Here is a 17,663-nt window from a genome sequence, read left to right on the forward strand (position 1 = left end):
CAGGGCAATACTATTTGAATTCTTCCAGGTGCGGAATGACAGTAGATCAATGAATGAGAATGAGGATGAAATCCCACAAAGAGAGGTGCAAAATTCCTGTCGTCTGGACCTAAGCAATCCTCCTCTTCAGACATCTGATACGCTTCCCATTTCCTTTGGATCTGCTTCTGTGGTACAAACTTTGGGTCTAATGTTCATTAGTGTAATATATATAATACTGCATTAACAATGCACAGAAACCTGATGGGTCAAAAGGGTTATTGAATACACATACCCAAACAGACATTACATGTAGAGTGAACTGCAGTGCAAATGGATAAAATCTTCTGCTTAGCTACAAAGCTGTACCTCCAAGATGTGTGAATAGTATTAAACCTAGAGCATCGTTTCTATAAACCTACCTACATATGGCTTTAGCTTAAGTGTTTAGGTAGCAATGTTTGGAATACTGCTTGGTGCTGAATACTCTTGGATCCACTGATGTCAAAGGAAGCTGGTAATGCCCAGAACCTCTCGTCAGATCCTGTACTACGTACAAGGCCCCTTGTTTTCAGTTTTTATTTTGTTTAACATTTCCTGGGAATTTCAGTGTTTATTACCAAAAAATTAAAAACCTGGATGAAAATGAGTGCAGAAAATTAACTTCATGGTTTTCTGGGTTAGTAAGAAAAAGCAACAGAGAAAAGTAGGAATATTGAAAAGTAAAAGCAGCTCACGCTGTGATTTATTTCATGAACTGTATGTAAACACTTGCACGTGTATGCGTGTGTATCTTCCACTACATTTGCCTTACATTAACAGACAGCCTTGCCTAAATGTAAATGCAAACTTATTATTAACATAAACACATCACCTAATGTAATGTATTGGATTTCCTTAACATAAACAGTATTTTTATATACTTGAGTAGTCCAAAATCTGGGTGAAAATCAGTAAAAATTGAACAGTAGCTTTTTGGAAAACTTGGGAATTTTCCAGTAAAAACTGAAAACGAAGGGCCTGAACTATGTGGTTCAAGCTCTTAGCCGGTCACTTGTCTTTGGATGCATGCCTGGTATTAGGATTGGGGACCAGAAGTACTAGTCAAATGGAATTTTTTATTATTATTATTATTATTATTATTTATTATTATTATTATTATTTTTTTGCATTTTAAGGGAGAGCTAACTGCCAGCTGGGTTTGTAGGTGACCATTGTGACATCGGTCTGAGAAGGAAAAAATGCCATGGCTGTTTGAAGGAGAATGTGGCCTTTTTTAAATTATGTTTTTGCCAAAAGTTAAAGGATTCTCTCCACCTGGAGGTTATTTGAGAAACTATATTCTGCCCTTTATGTAGTGTCACTGCAGTAACTGCCTTCACTTAAGTCTGTGGGCCAGGTAAAGATTCTAGGCATGTGGCACTGCTGGATCTGGCACAAGTGTTTGAATGCTGTTCACCATGGACAGAATTAAGCTGTCATTTGGTTTGTATATGCCGCAATATCTTGCTTTGAATCCTTTCTCCAGTTCGTTGCTTTGAGCCAGGGAACGCTAAATAACTATACAATTTGTTTTGGGTCCCATTCCTTTAGTAGCCCAGGGCAGCATTATTTATGATCATGAGATCTGTTGTTGCATGTCTGCACAACATTTAGCATCTGGCATCTTCAGGACAACAAAGGCTGGATATCTCAATTGTTTATAGAAATGTAGGTCTCTTCTAAATATGTAAAAATCAAACGCCTACCCTCCACTCCAAGAACTTCAACAGTCCTGTGCTGACTTTTTCCCTTTGGGAGCACTGTTTATTTGCCCCATTCCTGTTTTTATCTTTTCAAATGTTAGTAACTGAACTTCTCTTGAGTTATTAGTGATAAAGCTGCCACGTGCCATCTTGAACTTCTCCAGGCGGTGACTATGGAGGACTGCTGGAAAGTAAAGAGCATTCTTGGAGGAGATGATAATTAGGGTTGGGTGAAAAACATCTTGTGAACTTGCATCTGATATTTTTGCCAGCTAATTTCATGTGGTTTTCAATTTGTCAGTGGAATGTCAATGCAGTTCAGTTTTCAAGACCCACTTCTAGCACAGAATTACCATCTTGGCTGCATCATTAGCTGTTTTGGCTTGTGGTTGTGCTAAAGGGTTAAACTTCAGCAGGAAATCTGAAATTGCCCCATCCTGCCAGACACTAGTGTCACACCTCTTGTTGACACTGACAAACAGACAGGAGCCAGGTGTAGAGATTAAGATGAAATACAAGAAGGGTAGATTTTCAGCAGCATCAATACTATGATTACTTTGGAACTTATTTCTTGTTAAATAAGTAGCCGAAAACATGCTGTAGTCATCATCACGGAATACTGCAGGTCATGAGAGGACCAGGAAGGTTGTGAGATACAGACTGACTGTCCTAGATCTAATGGGCATGGAATGGCAAAGGACATGTCAACTCAGATTCCACTTCCAGCAGTAGCATAGGGATCTGTATTGCATCCTGCAGCTTCAAGCTCTCCCAATTCCATAAACTGAGCAGGGCATAGGTCAGCTGAGGCACTGGAGAGTTGCTTGAAGTGAGGCTTTGGGGCTGCTGTCCCTCAGCAGGATTGTGTTTTGAGGCAACATGAGAAGGCCATGCTCAACTAAGAACCCTGGGTGTTCAGTGGGGGAAACAGACCATTCTTGCCCCAATATATTTGCTGTTATACTAACAGAAAATAGTGTTTGGATTACATTTTGCTGAAAATTTCCAAAACTTGAAAAAAACGGAGAATTTCCAGTTCAAGAAATGTTCCTAAAATAGGTAAATGAAAAACATTCCCCTACACATATTTCACCTAGCTCTAACTGCAGTATTGCCAACCTCAGCATTACAAATCAAGGGATTGGTTTAAAAATCATGAGATTTTAAAATGTGGGTTCTTTTTATTTGCCTTCTGGTGTTTGAGCCTTTAGGTTCAAGGTTTTCTTTTCCACAGTCATGAAGTTGGAAACTTTCTTTTTTTTTTAATAGAGAGAGCAGAGATTCTTACATAGTCACATGACTTCAGAAGCTCAGACTTTAATAAACTCCAAATATTGCAAAATACACAATAAAATTAAGTCTGCATCACTAACTTTGTAAGACTGCTTTGATTACCCTGGAAATCCCTTTACTACTTGGTATACCTTCTCTTATTATGGCTTGTTTATGCAGTTGCTGTATAATTGTATACTTTCTTGTAGCACCAGACAAAGGCTGTGATCTGGTCACCCTATGCGTGCCGTTTCTTCTTATATGGAGGGGGGAGGGCGCAATTTTATATTCTTGTCTTGGGTGCAAAAATAGCTAGTTACAGCTCTGAGCTGGAGTAAGAATGATCTTTGTAAAAACACATCATATCTTCAACAGTAACAAGGAGAATGCTGATAATTTCTGTAATGCAAACAGCAAATCAAATCTTTTCAAAGGGGTCTCAGTCTGAAAGCTGACATCCAGAAATAGGCTGCTGGAGCAAGTCCAAGTTCATTATTGTGGCTCTGAAGGAACCCCCTCTGTAGAACAGATCAACTTTAACATTCCTTCATCTAGATATAGCCCTGCCTGGTCCTGATCCACCTTCTGCCTAACACACCTATTGTTACTGTATAGCCTAGGAGCCCCAGGCATGGACCGGAACCCCTTAGGGTATGTCGCTACTGCATTTAGGAGAGAGACTTCCAGCCCCGGTTGACAGACTTGGGCTAGCGGGGCTAATGCTCTAAATACAGCTGTATAGTGAGCACTGTGAAGTTGCGACTCGGGTGGAGCTCGGGCTCTGAAGCCCACCCTGTCCCTCAGTTTCAGAGCTGAAGCGCTGTCGAGCCGGGCTGGGAGGCTTCCTCCAAATGCTGTGTAGACATGCCCTTGACTTCTACTCGGATTCACTCAGTGGGGCCAACTACACAGAAACTAGACACCCGTGACTGGCCAGTGTACAGTGCGCGCCTGAGTTCCCCTACCAGCCATTGGGAAGTGGCGCAGGGCATGGAGATGCCAGCCAGATAACTAGTCCGGAACGACTGCGATTTCCCTGGAAGGGGAGGACCTTAGAGGTCTGGGTGGAGGACCAAGCAACAAACAGGAAGCTGCAGCTCCATGAGTGAGAGGGACCTCGGGTGAAAGAGACGATGGGTAGAGGCCCTGCCAGAGGAGGGTGGCGCCTGGTAAGAGCTAATCCCCAGAGTTGTGTAGGCACCACATGCGGTGAGTGGTCTCTGACCGGCTTTTAGAAATGACTATCCAGGTTCAAAATCTATGTTGCTTGGATCCTTTGCTCGCTCTGCATGTTGCTGGGTAGGTCTCATTCCTTGTTCTCCCCTCAATCCTTGGGTTTAAAACTGCAGTTAAAAATGTATATTAGTCTTTTACATGGTGAAATCTAATAAAAGCCATTGATTTTTCTTCAGTTAGTTTTTTACCTCCTTTCAGGAAGAGCCATGCGCTATACTTGTGTCAGACTTTGGATGGGGTTGGCTTTTTCTCCACCTACAGCGTTCAGCTTTATCAGAATGTGTTGACTATATTCTGAACCCTGCTCTAGATACTGTGTTTTTAAGCCTAGCCAAGTGGAGTAAATTAGAACATTTTGAGTCATATTTCTAAGAACTGTTTTGTCAAATGTTGGCCTCGGACATAGATGTATAATTGGAAACTACAACACTGGGTTAAAATAATTCTGGCTTTCCCGATGTTAGCTAGCTTGCATGATCAAATGTTCTTGGTGGGCATAATACTGAAATGATTAAAAGAATTGAGCTGAGCAAACTCCTATGTTCTGATTCCAGCTCTGCAACTGACTTTATGGGGCTGTGGGCAAGTCACCTCATTGGTCTGCCATTTTCTCCAAGTGTAAAATTGTTATTGTGACCGTCCATTTATATAAAACTTTGAAAGTATAAAATACTTAGTGGTATTCCCTCCTTTTTTTCCCTCCCCCTCCCACATGTAATATCCCCTCCACTTATGTATGTGTGTCCACACTGCAACACTCTATTCAGAATGCATTCCCATCCTCAGAAATAAAACCTGGCCCAGTGACACCTAAGCAAGACATGATTCGGTTTCCACCACTCTACCAGATATTTGCTGTTTACTGTCTTTCTTTAATCACATTATTTTGTATTTAGGTGCTGACTTCTGTGTGCCACTGATAATTTGAACATTAGAGGCAAAAATGTGATGAAACGATAAATAGAACATCTTATTAAAAATATCAGTCTGGGTGGCGTAATCTAGCCAAACACATGCAATGCTCAGGGCTGCAAAAGGCCCTGAGAATAGTAGATTAGGCCCAACTCTACTGCAGGGCGAAGGGCAGGGTGTAGACCAGCGGTTCTCAACCTGCAGGCCACATGTGGCCCAATTAGCATACAGCTGCAGCCCAGCTGTGTGCTAAAGACTGCCAGGCTACCTGGCGGGGTCTGGGTTCCCAGCTGCCCAGTGGGGTCGCCGTCCAGCCCTGCATGGCGGGGGTCCGGAACTACTGGCCAGCCCCTCAGAGTCCGGGGGCTATCGATCGGCCCAGCGGGGTCCAGGGGCTGCCTGATGGTGTTGGAGTCCAGGCTGCCGCCCAGCTGCCCTGCCACCTGGCCCTGCATGGCCAGGTCCAGGCTCGGGGCTGCCGCCCAGCCCTGTATGGCGGAATCTGGGGTTCCTGTCACCTGGCCCCCTGCCCAGGGCTCCACTGTGGAGGGGTCTCTGGGTGGGAGGTGCTGAGTATAGGAGTCTGGGGGGTGAGGGGGAGGGGCGCTGTGGTTCCCAACCTGTGGACCAGGTAACACAATGATAAATAGGTTGAGAACCACTGGTGTAGACAGACTGCACTGGGGGCCTCAACATCGCCTGCACACTGAGCACAGCTCCAGAGTAGCCACCACAGCAAGATTGGGGGGATCTGAAGAAGGGGTTAGATGGGTGAGAGTAGAGGGAAGTAGGCCTAAGCCCTAACTTAAGGCCACAGCTGCTACTGCAGTTTCTTGCTGTGGCTGTTGGTCGGGGAGGTCTCTGATCACCCTGAGTAAATGGGGCTGAGCAGGGCTGGCCTGGAGTGGGCGCAGTGAATCCATGACCGCAGTATCACTCACAGTGAATTGTGTGGGCAAGCACAGAAGAATGTAAAATGCACTTTTTTTTTTTCACAAATTGGTTTAACTGGACTTATTGACACTCTCCATTTCAAGGAAGTCAGTGACGGAGTATTGAAAAAACAGCTATAAGAATATTTTCCAGGGGTCAAATACCTTATTCTATGAATCTTAACTGAAAAAATGGACCACTAGCTTGTTTTATATCAAAGATGATCTGCAGTTCTTGCAACTATCACAATCAGGATTAGGGGTGGTGTGCTATTTAATTATCATTAAAATACGACTGGATAAAACTCTACCACAGCAGTTCTCAAACTGTGGGTTGGGACCCCAAAGTGGGTCATGACCCCATTTTAATGGGGTTACCAGGGCCAGCATTAGACTTGCTGGGACCCGGGGCTGAAGCTGAATGCTTTAGCCCGGGACAGCGGGCCTTGGGCTGTCTCCCCACCCCCTGCCCATGGTCATGTAGTAATTTTTGTTGTCAGAAGGGGGTCGCGGTGCAATGAAGTTTGAGAACTGCTGCTCTAGAGTATAAAGCTGTAGGAAACCATTCTGCTCATCTGAGAGAGACCAGCTGAGCTTAATATGCCTTTGCCATCTTATTTTTTATGGTTAATGTACTCAAGGCCTCGAACATGTGGCTCCAAGTGGCAGATGATTGATAGTAGTGCTGTTAATAGTTCTTTCCCGGACGCCTGAAGCAAAAATTATCAGTCTTTAATGAATCACCATCCTGGCTGCTCTTACTCAGTCTGTCCCAGAGTTCCTCTGGTTGCTTAAGGTTTACATTAGCACATACTTTTTCCTTAGACAGAGTAAGCTCTTCAGTGCAAGCGTAACACTGACAGACCCTGGTTGTCAGCGGGCGGGATTGAACCTGGGACCTCTGGAGCTTAGTGCAGGAGCCTCTACCGCATGAGCTAAAAGCCAACTGCCTATTAGCTAAGGCTATAGAGAAATTTCATTAATATATATCTATCTCTCTGTCTGTCTGTCTCTAGATGGGACAAAACACCACACCCAGGAGGTGTGTGGGTTACACAAGAGCTGTCCTTTTAGCATTTGGAAACTGCCTAGTGCATAGTGAGTGCTACCATAAATAACAAATACTATTTAGAAAGACACTCCTTTAAACTGAATGGAAAGTCACGATCTGTAAATAACACTATTTCCACATTCATTAGTTACTTGTTTTGAAACTTAGTTTAGGTTTATTTGAAATGTAACCCAGGCCTATTGAAATAGGTGTAAACATTTTGGCCAACCCTGGCCTGAGTTTTGTGTCTGTAAGGAAAGCAGAAGTCAGGTTTAATTTGGTTCCAGTTTTTGGTATGGCAGCTCTGATTTTAATCTTTTGAACTCACTAAGTTTTCTCTTTTCACTTCTGCCCGGAGAGACGACTTATAGTGCAGAGGTTTTCAAACAGTGGGGCATGCCCTGTCAGGGGGCATGGAGGAATGTTTGAGGGGGTGGGCTTGTACCAGCCTCATACAGCGGGGCTTGGTACAATCCCCACGGAGAAGCATGGGTGGCAGGTTTGTAGAAATTTTGGTGGTGCCCAGAACCCGCCCCCCCCCAAACTCCGCCCTCCCCACCTGCCTAAGGCTCTGGGAGGGGGGATGAGTGGGGGGAGGAGGTCTGGGGTGCAGGTCCTGGACTGGGGATTAGGGTGCAGGAGGGGTGCAGGGTGCAGGCTCTGGGATGGAGTTTGGGTGCTGGGTGCAGGTTCCGGGCTGGGGCAGGGGGTGGGTGTGTAGGAGGGGGTGAGGGGTGCAGGCTCTGGGATGGAGTTTGGGGGTGGGAGGCGGTGCAAAGGGAGAGGGTGCAGGCTTTGGGAGGGAGTTTGAGGGCAGGAGGGGGTGTGTGGGAAGGGGGAGGGGGTGCACGCTCTGGGAGGGAGTTTGGGGATAGGAGAGGGTGCAGGGGTGAGGGCTGTGGATCTGAGGATGAGGGTCTCATGATGCAGGAGGGGGCTCAGGGATGGAGCAGAGGATTAGGGTGCAGGGGGATGAGGGTTGGGGCTGAGGATGAGGGGTTCATGATGCAGGAGGGGGCTGAGGGCTGGGGCAGAGGATTAGGGTGCGGGGGGATGAGGGCTGGGGATGAGGGGTTTGGGGCGTTGGAGAGGCTCAGGGCTAGGGCGGAAGGGCAGGGTAAGGACAGCCTGCCTTGCCATTAGTGAATGGGAGGCACTAGGACCCTGGGGCAGCAGACAGCAGTTGCTGCCAAATGTGCTACTCTGGCAGCACAAGCAGGCACGGGAGAGGCGCGCGCTGCTTTCTTTCAGGCAGGGATGGGGGGAGGAGGAGGAAGACCCTTGGGGGGACGTGCGGGGGGGTTGGAGGCCGGGACCCGCTCCAGGCAGGGCCGGGGGAGAGACCCAGCTCCAAATATTGCTGGAGCAGGGTCCCCGGCCCTGAATATTGCTGGAGCTCGGGCACCACAAAAGAATATAAACCGCCGCCTATGCGGAGGAGGAGAGGGAGCATCACCTTCGCCCCCTGCCTCACCTCAGCGGGTCACCCAGCCTGTGGGTCAGTGTCAACATCTGTTGCAGCTGCACCGATTCCCACTTCCAGCAACCTCTGCCCCCAGCACTGGCTCTTAGGGTTGCCAACGCTTCAGGATTGCCCCGGAGTCTCCAGGAATTAAATATTAATATTCAATTAAATATGATGGCATGTGATGAAACCTCCAGGAATATGTCCAACCACAATTGGCAACCCTACTGGCTCTACCCCTAGAGACTCTCACATGTGCCTTCCCCCACCCTGAAAACCCGAGGGGGGAAGGGCCCAGGGGCAGGTATTGGCCTTGCCCTAGTGGTGCAGCCTGGCCGCAGGGTAGAAGCAGCCCACTGCTGAGGAAGCCTTGGCTGTGCCACTGGGGTAAGTATCGGTGTATTTGAAACTTCCAGGTGTAGGTTATTTTAATTAAAGTTGTGTTAAGTTCTCTGGTAGGTTTAGGAGTAGGCTATCCAGCATACTTTTGCATAAGTCTATTTTTGTCCGGGTTGGGGGGACGCAACCAAGAATTGTAACTCAAAGGCCGGGGGGAGGGGGTAAGCTCAAAAAGTTTGCAAACAGCTGCTATAGTGTGAAACAGCACTATTTAAAAAAAAAAAAAGCGGGGGAGGTTGGAAGGGGGTGAAGTTTCCATTTCCTGATCAGTTGCTTAAATTTGTTTCCCCATAGCAACATGCAGAACCCGAGCACCCTCTGCTGGCCATCACTTCTTGGAAATGAGTGTTTAGAAGAGCGCTGTGAAATGTAGGTGGCGTTTGCACACACAAGTTGGCAGTTTGCTTTTTGCATCCCCTCTATTTTTTATTTACTTGTAGCCGTGACATTAGCAATGTGTAAAAAGGTGAGTTTGTATGTGTTTTTTCCCCCCAAAGCAAACCTCACGCTTGCTAGAAAATGTGCCCATAATAAATGCATACCATCTTGAAACTTCCTGTGAGAATTGACCCATAGGCTACTGCCCTTGCATTTGGGGGTGTTTTTTTTCTTATGTGGAGTGTACAAACCAAGACCTCAAGGCGGGCAGTAGAGATAGATGAGTGAAATGAGGTAATGGAATAATTACAAATAACTGTCTCAAAGGCCTGGTAAGAAAATACTGGTGAAAATAACAAGTGCCAGCTAGGAAGACATCAAGTTACCTGGTTCCATGAGATTAAAATACAATGTCATGATGCTTAAGGAACAAAATGCAAAATCATTGGGGAAGAAAGTCACACTGGCATGCCTTGCAGCTGGCTACCTGCATAGTATCTAGCTTCTGGATAAAGTGCAGTTGGGTCGTTTACCTGCATACTCTCAAATCATGCACAGATACAAATTTCAGCCAGAGTAGAAAAAAAAATCTCATTGGTTGTGTAATTTAAAAGCAGAGCACCATCAGATATGGATATGACCTCAGGCAGAAAAATTACAGTTGGCCTGATCCTGTGAGGTCCAAATGCCTCTGCTCCCATTTCCCAGAGCAGCTCAGAGGAAGAAACTCAGTACTTAGGTTTCAGAGTAGCAGCCGTGTTAGTCTGTATCTGCAAAAAGAACAGGAGTACTTGTGGCACCTTAGAGACTAACAAATTTATTAGAGCATAAGCTTTCGTGGGCTACAACCCACTTCTTCGGATGTTCTCTGAGGGTATGTCTACACTGCAATTCGACATCAGTAGCTGTCCCATGCCACCTGACTCCTGCTCTCAGGGCTCAGGCTAAGGGGCTTTTTAATTGAGGTGTAGACATGTGCATTTGCGCTGGAGCCCGGGCTCTTGGACCCTGCGAGGTGGGAATGACCCAGAGCCAGAGCCCGAACTCTACACCTCAGTTAAACAGACCCTTAGCCTAGGGTTACCGTATTTCAGGTTCCCAGAAAGAGGACACTGCTAGAGGTGGGGGGAGCTGGAGGGAAAGGGGGAAGCTGGAGAGGCTCAGCTCCAGCTCTTGGGACCCCCCACGTTGGGAGAAAAATCCCGGACCATTGTTAATATTTTAAAAATCCTCCCGGACAGAGATGGGTGGACCAAAAATGAGGTCATGTCCCGGAAAATCAAGACGTATGGTAACCCTACATTAGCCTAAGTCCAAGTCAGCTGGCATGGGCCTCCCATGGGTGCAGTGTAGACACCCTAAGGCACCCCAAGCAGGAAATAATTGCTCTTTAAGTTTTCCTTACCAAATGGGAGAATAGTGCATGCAGACAATGGATGGCTATAGCCTGCACCAATTGGTTAAAAACCTTTGTGTTTGGAATTTGGCTGTGGGTGGAGTCTGCTTGGCAGCATCTAGAATTAACACATTCCACCACAGTGAGTGGGGGTGAGGGAAGTGGTGCTAGACAGTCAGTAGAAGGCCACCAGATGGGATAATAGCCTAGTGATATGCCTTATCAACTACCTTATGGAGATATGTAAATACTCGGTGACAAAGACTGAGCTGCAGGAATGTCTGTGTTGGGGGAATATCGATCCCGACTGCTACATAAACTAGTGCGTAAAGATCGAGCTGGTTTACGGATCAGCCGTCAAGTACTTTAATTCAGTTTTGCAAATAAGAGAGCCTGCAACCTTTTAAAAATGTGTTTCAGCCAGCCAGCTCGTGGTGTCACATGTGTGATAGCCACACTGATAAGCTACAAACAAAATATTGATGTGACTCTGAAGGACACCACTTCCTTTGTGCAAGTATTATCGGTTTTCAAAGCAACTGGCTGCAGGGCCCACTGAAATAAATGCCATGATCAGCTGCCTTATCTGAGTAACTGGTGATGCTATAGACCAGTCCTAAAAGCTACAGCTACACAGAGCTGAACTGGTCACATGAAGTCACTGTAGTTCAGCTAAAAGAACAGGAGTACTTGTGGCACCTTTGAGACTAACATTTATTTGGGCATAAGCTTTCGTGGGCTAAAACCCACTTCATTTTATGCATGCAGTCCTCTTTTTTTTTTTTTTGCTGATACAGACTAACACGGCTACCACTCTGAAACCTGTCACCACGCAAGGCACTGAATTTAGCTGTATGAAGTGGAAATCCAAGTACTCCTCGTTCTTTTTGCTGATACAGACTAACACGGCGACCACTCTGAAACCTGTAGTTCAGCTAGTGTATCTGACTTCCACTCGTGGGGGGAGAACAGGATGTGACAGGAATGGCAATTTCCTGCAATATCCTAGACAAACCTTATTGAATTAGGTTAAACCTTATTACATTTAAGTATTTCAGGAGTTCATTGTATTAAAAATGCAAATGTTTATGTATTATTGTGGGGTTGTGTGTAATGTCTCTGAGGAGAGATGTGACTAATGTAAATCTTGGGAGGTGTTGGGAGCTTACAGAACTATTCGAAACAATGGGCCAGGCAAGAATAAACGTTTAAAGTTAAGTGGGTTTCCCAGGAAATCTCTAGGGGGAGGTGTTCAAATGTGCCCCCTCCAGTTATGCAAGAACTCAGCCTTTTGAAGCTTTGTCCTGAGCAGGGGACCGTTGTCTGCTGATCACCTGTTACTTGAGAACAACATCAGAGGCCCAAACTGTATAAAGGAGTGGCTCTCAGATACATGGGTGGGCTTGTTCTGAGCCAGGATGGTTATGAATTCATAACCAAAGAAAAACCCTTTATTTGCACTTTATTTCCAGTTTGACTTTGTCTAGCTTCCACTTTGAACCATTGGATCTTTTTATTCCTTTGTCTGTTGCATTAGAGTCCTCTGCTTCTCCCTTCTGTGTACTTATAATGATCAAGTCTCCTATTAACCTAATTTGAAAAGCTATATAACCATTAGTGAGGATCTGTCAGACAGTAGTGACTTATTTGACACTGAGTTTTGTTGGATTTGAACTAGAGACCAATGAATCCCCTGAGCTATGGAGCCTGCTTTATGTTCAAAACTTACATTGATTCTAGATAAAAATAAAATAAAACCTAAGAAAATACAGGTTTCTTTAGACTCCAGTGTGATTTTTCACACATTAATAGTAGCTCAGCAAGTCCAACATTGGGCGTGTAATCCTTTACTTATATCACTTTGCACTGGACCACAGATGATGCTAAGTACTGTTATGCCCCTTTTAACTGGGGTAGTTTGCCAAAATTAGGGGTGTTATGGGCTGTTAGAGTTTAGGAGAAATCTGATGTTACAGTCAGATATTTTCTTGATGATAAAATCTTGTTTATTTACAAAGGCCTTTTTCCTTTTACACAGTGGGAGACACTTTCTTTGCTCACAGTTCCAAGTCCCTCTCTGACCAGCACTTAGCCTAAAAGCTTTCTATAGGGTTTTCTCAGGGCCATTTTCCCAATGCTTGTTCTGGTGGTGTCCTTGGCTTTCTGCAGTTCTCTCTCCGCTTCTCTGATGCTTCTTGTGCTTCTCTCATAGAGACAGAGACAAACAACTCCACCAAACAAAACCCCTCTGCCCCATGTGCCTTTGTTTTGGTGGAGGCTGCTATTGTTTCAGCGATCTGATTCCATAAAGGAGCTTAATTGTGTTATCAATAATGAAGGGCAACTGTTGAACCTAGTTGAAATTGATGGGTGTAACACAACTCATAACAATACATTTCCCAGGCTTTGGAGCTTCTGTTTCAGTCTGATTTTCAGAATTCTTTAAATCTGGCTCCATTTGTGGGTACATCTGGCTCTGAGCTCTTTGTGAGAATCTGGCCATCTGAGTTTCAAATGACCATAATAAAAATACTTGTGCTTGGCTTGATAGTATAGTTCTGTAGTGCCACGTAAGAATCTGATATTTCAAACTGGAGGGCATTGGACCAGGACTTCTGTAAAGGGACCAGGTAAATTTCTTTAAAGAATTTTTTACCAAATGAGTCCCCTGATCCAGGCTGATTCTTGAGGGTGTCACATCCAGCCTTCCAGATAAGAAGTATGTGGTCCTCTGCATGGTCCGTGTCTGTTTATGGGCTACAAATTCACAGAAGTATATCTGAAATCCTGAGACCTCCTGTAGGGCCTCCAGGGGAGGAGAATGCGGGATCTGTGAGTTGCATGCAGTGACGTGCAAAAAGGAAAGCTGTACATGAGCTCAGTTGCAATTTGTAAGGCTGACCCTAAACCTGGGTTTGACTCCCACTTGTGCAAGAGACATATCTCCAATGGCTCCAGCACTTCCTTAGCCAAGGGGATGCACTCACTACTACAGTCCATAGGCTGGAGTAGCAGCCCTGTGGGGGCACCTCTGTGCCCAGGCCCTGGGTTGTGGGTGCTGTGTTTCACCTTCCCAACCTGCCTGGACTTTAATCTCCTGGACCCTAGTTCCCTAGACTCTGGAGATGAAGTGAATTTCACCTTAAGGGCTTGATTCTGCTCTCACACCAGTGACAATCAGGAGGACTTCCACTGAGGTCAGTGTATATATACCAACATAGGACAGGTGTAAGTGGAACAATAAATCTGGCCCTGGGTGTCTTAAGGTCCTTGTCTAGGTATGTGCTCAGTTCAGAGTCTGTGTCCTCTGTGAAAATAAATATGACAATGGCATGTGCCATGGATACTAAGCTCAAAACCAACAAAACTTCACACCAATGCTTCTTCCTGGAGGAGTCCAGGATCTGAACTTCAGAAACAACTGTGGAATGTGACAAGTTGCATTAAGAGGACGTTACTTACCTGTAACTGGAGATTCTTTGAGATGTATGGTCCCAGAGTGCTGCCTTACCCTTACCTCCCGAGTAGGCCCTGCCATGGGGGTGGTTCCACCAGCATTGGAGTCGGATGTAGTAGTGGGAGGTATGCTCCTTGCTGAACCAGGCCAATGTACAGGCAGGGTTCCCTGGCCTGGGTCCAAGTGTGGTCTCATGGAGAGTTCCATGAGATGCTTCTGGAGGCGAAGTGCCCAGCTTTCTTGGGTGCAGCTGAGGAAGGACCGGCAAATACTGCATTTAGCCATGATGGGAGCTTCCCCCAAGCAGTGGAGGAAGTGTTGGTGGTTGTTGCTGACCAAGAAGGATCATGGGCAGCAGTCACAGAGTTTGCAGCCTGGAGACCTGCACGTAGTCCGGTACCCGTACGGCGGTATGTGTGAAAACCACAAAGTCTCTCTAAAACAAATGCTAAAACTATGAACTATTAGAACTAATAGAAAAATAATACTTCTAAACTATGTACAATTATCTTTTTTTAAGATGTGTGTCAGAGACGAGGACTCCTGAGAGTTTTGATCCGGACCATGCGGCAGTGAGAAGGAACTGGAGATGTAGTCGGTCTATCCCGCCCTTTATCGCCTTGGACGGAAGCACAAGATGAATCAGGAGGCATGCATGGACCAACAGATACTACTTTCAAATGCTCCTGCTCCGGGCACGTGGTGCACACATGTAACCCTTAGTGGAATACAAGAGGGACCATCACTCAAAGAAAAATATTTTCTTAGAAGTTAATTTGGGATAAAACTGTTTCTTGAAAAATCTCCCTACTACATGATACTATAATGCCCTCTTGTGGTTGATAGCATCTAAGCCTTGACATGCTTCGCAGTACATCTCACAAAACAAAAGCAGAATTTCCACAGTTGCAGTTGACATGCAAACTTTTGCAGAATTGTAATGTGAATTTCCTACAGATGTGTCTACTGTTGACGATTCATGGTTGGAAGGAAATGAGCAGGAGGTGTGTGTGTCCCCCCCCCACCTTTTTTAGTATCCTTTCCCAGGTTCTCCCAGCTTTGGTAAATGGTAGCATCTTTAATAACTGTTTTTTTGCCTCCCTGGGTGCGGAAGGGACCTCCTTCTGCAACTGTTCATCTGAAGTAGAAGCCTAAAGCTTTCGCTTTTTAGTGACAATTTCTCATGTCCAATCTCTGGCCTGATTTGGGATCACAAAGTGTTTTTAGATTGTTGGCATGATGTTTAGATGTGAATAAATACAAACGTACCTAATAGGGAAATTTCACTTGTGACACCCTGCTGGGCCTTGCAGCCCTATGTGGAGAGTGTTACCACACTTCTCTTCAATGGATGCATTTACTTGTTCTTTTCTTTTTTTCCAAAAAAGAGGTCAAATCAAATTCTGATCCACAACACATAGGTTGAATCTGTGGGTGATGCAGAAGGGATCTGGAAGGAAGAAATGTCCTGCGATGGCAAATCATAGTGGTGGATCCACTGACTCACGGGCAATGACCAGGGATGTCTCTCAGAGCTGTTGCTGTTCTCTGTAGCATATAGGTGGTGGTGTTGCAACGGCCCCTTATATTCTAATTCCCATGTGCAGTAGAGCCACTTTGGGCAGGATATAATCTATTATTTAAATCTAAACTGTACCGTTTTAAAACTCTGTATTTAGAGTTTATTTTGATATTGGTTTTAAGGATATTGGTTTTAAGTGTTTAGTCTATCTATTCAAAAACCTCAGGCATCAAGACTTTCCTTTTAAGAATGTGAGATATTTGATCAACATTTCAAGTTTCAAGGTTGTGTTTTGCGTATCATAGAAGAAACTGCAAGCCAATGATGTGACAGCCTGTCTTTTCAGGAGGCATGGGTCTGCTGCTGCTGTTCTTGTCAGGTTTTCCCTGTCTGACTCAATTCTGTTAAAATATTAGTGAAAAAGGACAAGCACTCTTTGCTATAGTGAATAAACAAGTAAATACCGGAATGCTTCTTTTTTTAAAAAGTATAATCCCCCAGGTAGATCTGTGTGTTGATTGAAACGCCACCCATATGCTGCTGTACTGCCGAGTTACTGGCTAGGAGTTTGAATCTGTTCCCATGAAAGTTAATAACAAAACTCCCATTGACTTCAATGGGAGCGGTATCAGATCCTTAATTTTGTGATGATCATTGTGTAACCAATCAAGGATGGCAGCTGCAGCGATTTGCCACTTTCCATGGTCAAGTCCAGTTACATAGCCTGCAGCTCAAGCAGCTAATTTCAGATGCCCGGGAAGAGCTTCCTTGAGGTGTGCTTGAACTTAGGATAGATGGCACTGAAAACAGTTTCACTAAAAATCATGGGGACAGCAAATGATGTAGGACAGTGGTTCCCAAACTTGTTCTGCTGTTTGTGCAGGGAAAGCACCTGGCAGGCCGGGCCAGTTTGAGTACCTGCCGCGTCCGCAGGTTCGGCCGATCGCGGCTCCCAGTGGCCGTGGTTCAATGCTCCAGGCCAACGGGGGCTGCTGGAAGTAGCGGCCAGTACGTCCCTCAGCCCACGCCGCTTCCAGCAGCTCCCATTAGCCTGGAGCGGCGGCCCGGCCTGCCAGGGGCTTTCCCTGCCCAAGCGGCGGAACAAGTTTGGGAACCACTGATGTAGGAAGTGGTGGATTTTGTTTACATATCTCCTAGTTTAAAAGTTGTACTTACTCTCCCGTAGGGGAGAAAATATATTGAAACTCGGCACTTAGCTGTGGTATAGGTCTGGTTTTTTTTAGGTTAAGTGGTTAAATTGGGTGCAAACTCTTAAAAAGGCAGTTTCTGAAAGCCATTCTAATAAAATAGCATTTATTAAATATTAATAAACTCAACCTTGTAAAAGACGCATTGAAAATCATTTCTACCCTGAGCATCATCCAATTTTAAGGGCCCCAGCCTGCAAGGCCTTTTCCACCTGTGTAATGTTACTTACATGAGTAGTGTAGTTCCACAAGTGCTTAACTTTATTCACAAGTATTTGCAGGGTCAGAACCACGCTAAGATTACTGACGTGTATTCCTTGAGGAATGAAGATCACCTTTTTTGCTTTTTGCTGCCGTAAAGTGAAGGAAAAAAATCAACATATGTGTTTTTTGTAATTGTTGTGTTACGCGCCTGTCATGCAGCATGAGTATTTAGGTTGCTATTTATATAAATAGCATGTACCCTATATGCAGTTACAGTCATTGGAATTAATTTTGCTGTCTGAGTGCAGACAGTTTTATATGTGTTCCTGCTACAGACATGGATCATTGGTATTTGTTCTTTACTTACAATTTTTCAAATGTATTGGTTCAAAAACTATTAAATATACTCAATGATAAGTAATTCAGTGAGTACATTGTTTATTATAGTGTAGGTTCAGATAAATGCAAAATACCCATTCAGCTCTGAGTAGCCTAGTGTTTATTTTG

The 17,663-nt window shown here is 45.1% G+C and overlaps 1 protein-coding gene across 5 annotated transcripts in view; it reads left to right on the forward strand.

Moving 5' to 3' along the window:
• LOC112120378 (dipeptidase 2-like) overlaps positions 1 to 14,820 on the forward strand; it is a 48,102-nt gene extending 33,282 nt beyond the window's left edge. For 4 of the 5 annotated variants that reach the window (XM_026652780.1, XM_026652778.1, XM_026652782.1 and 1 more), the window contains one exon: positions 29 to 2,859. In XM_026652780.1, coding sequence (XP_026508565.1) covers positions 29 to 226 — 198 coding nt within the window. In that variant the 3' untranslated portion in view covers positions 227 to 2,859. Of the gene's footprint in view, positions 1 to 28; positions 2,860 to 9,285; positions 9,361 to 14,742 lie in introns of those variants that run through there. The other variant, XM_026652784.1, reaches the window with a different exon arrangement.
• Positions 14,821 to 17,663: the final 2,843 nt, after the last annotated feature.

This window comes from Terrapene carolina, unplaced genomic scaffold (assembly GCF_002925995.2).
Source record: "Terrapene carolina triunguis isolate 2854851 unplaced genomic scaffold, T_m_triunguis-2.0 Scaffold130, whole genome shotgun sequence".
Classification (NCBI taxonomy): Eukaryota; Metazoa; Chordata; order Testudines; family Emydidae; genus Terrapene; species Terrapene triunguis.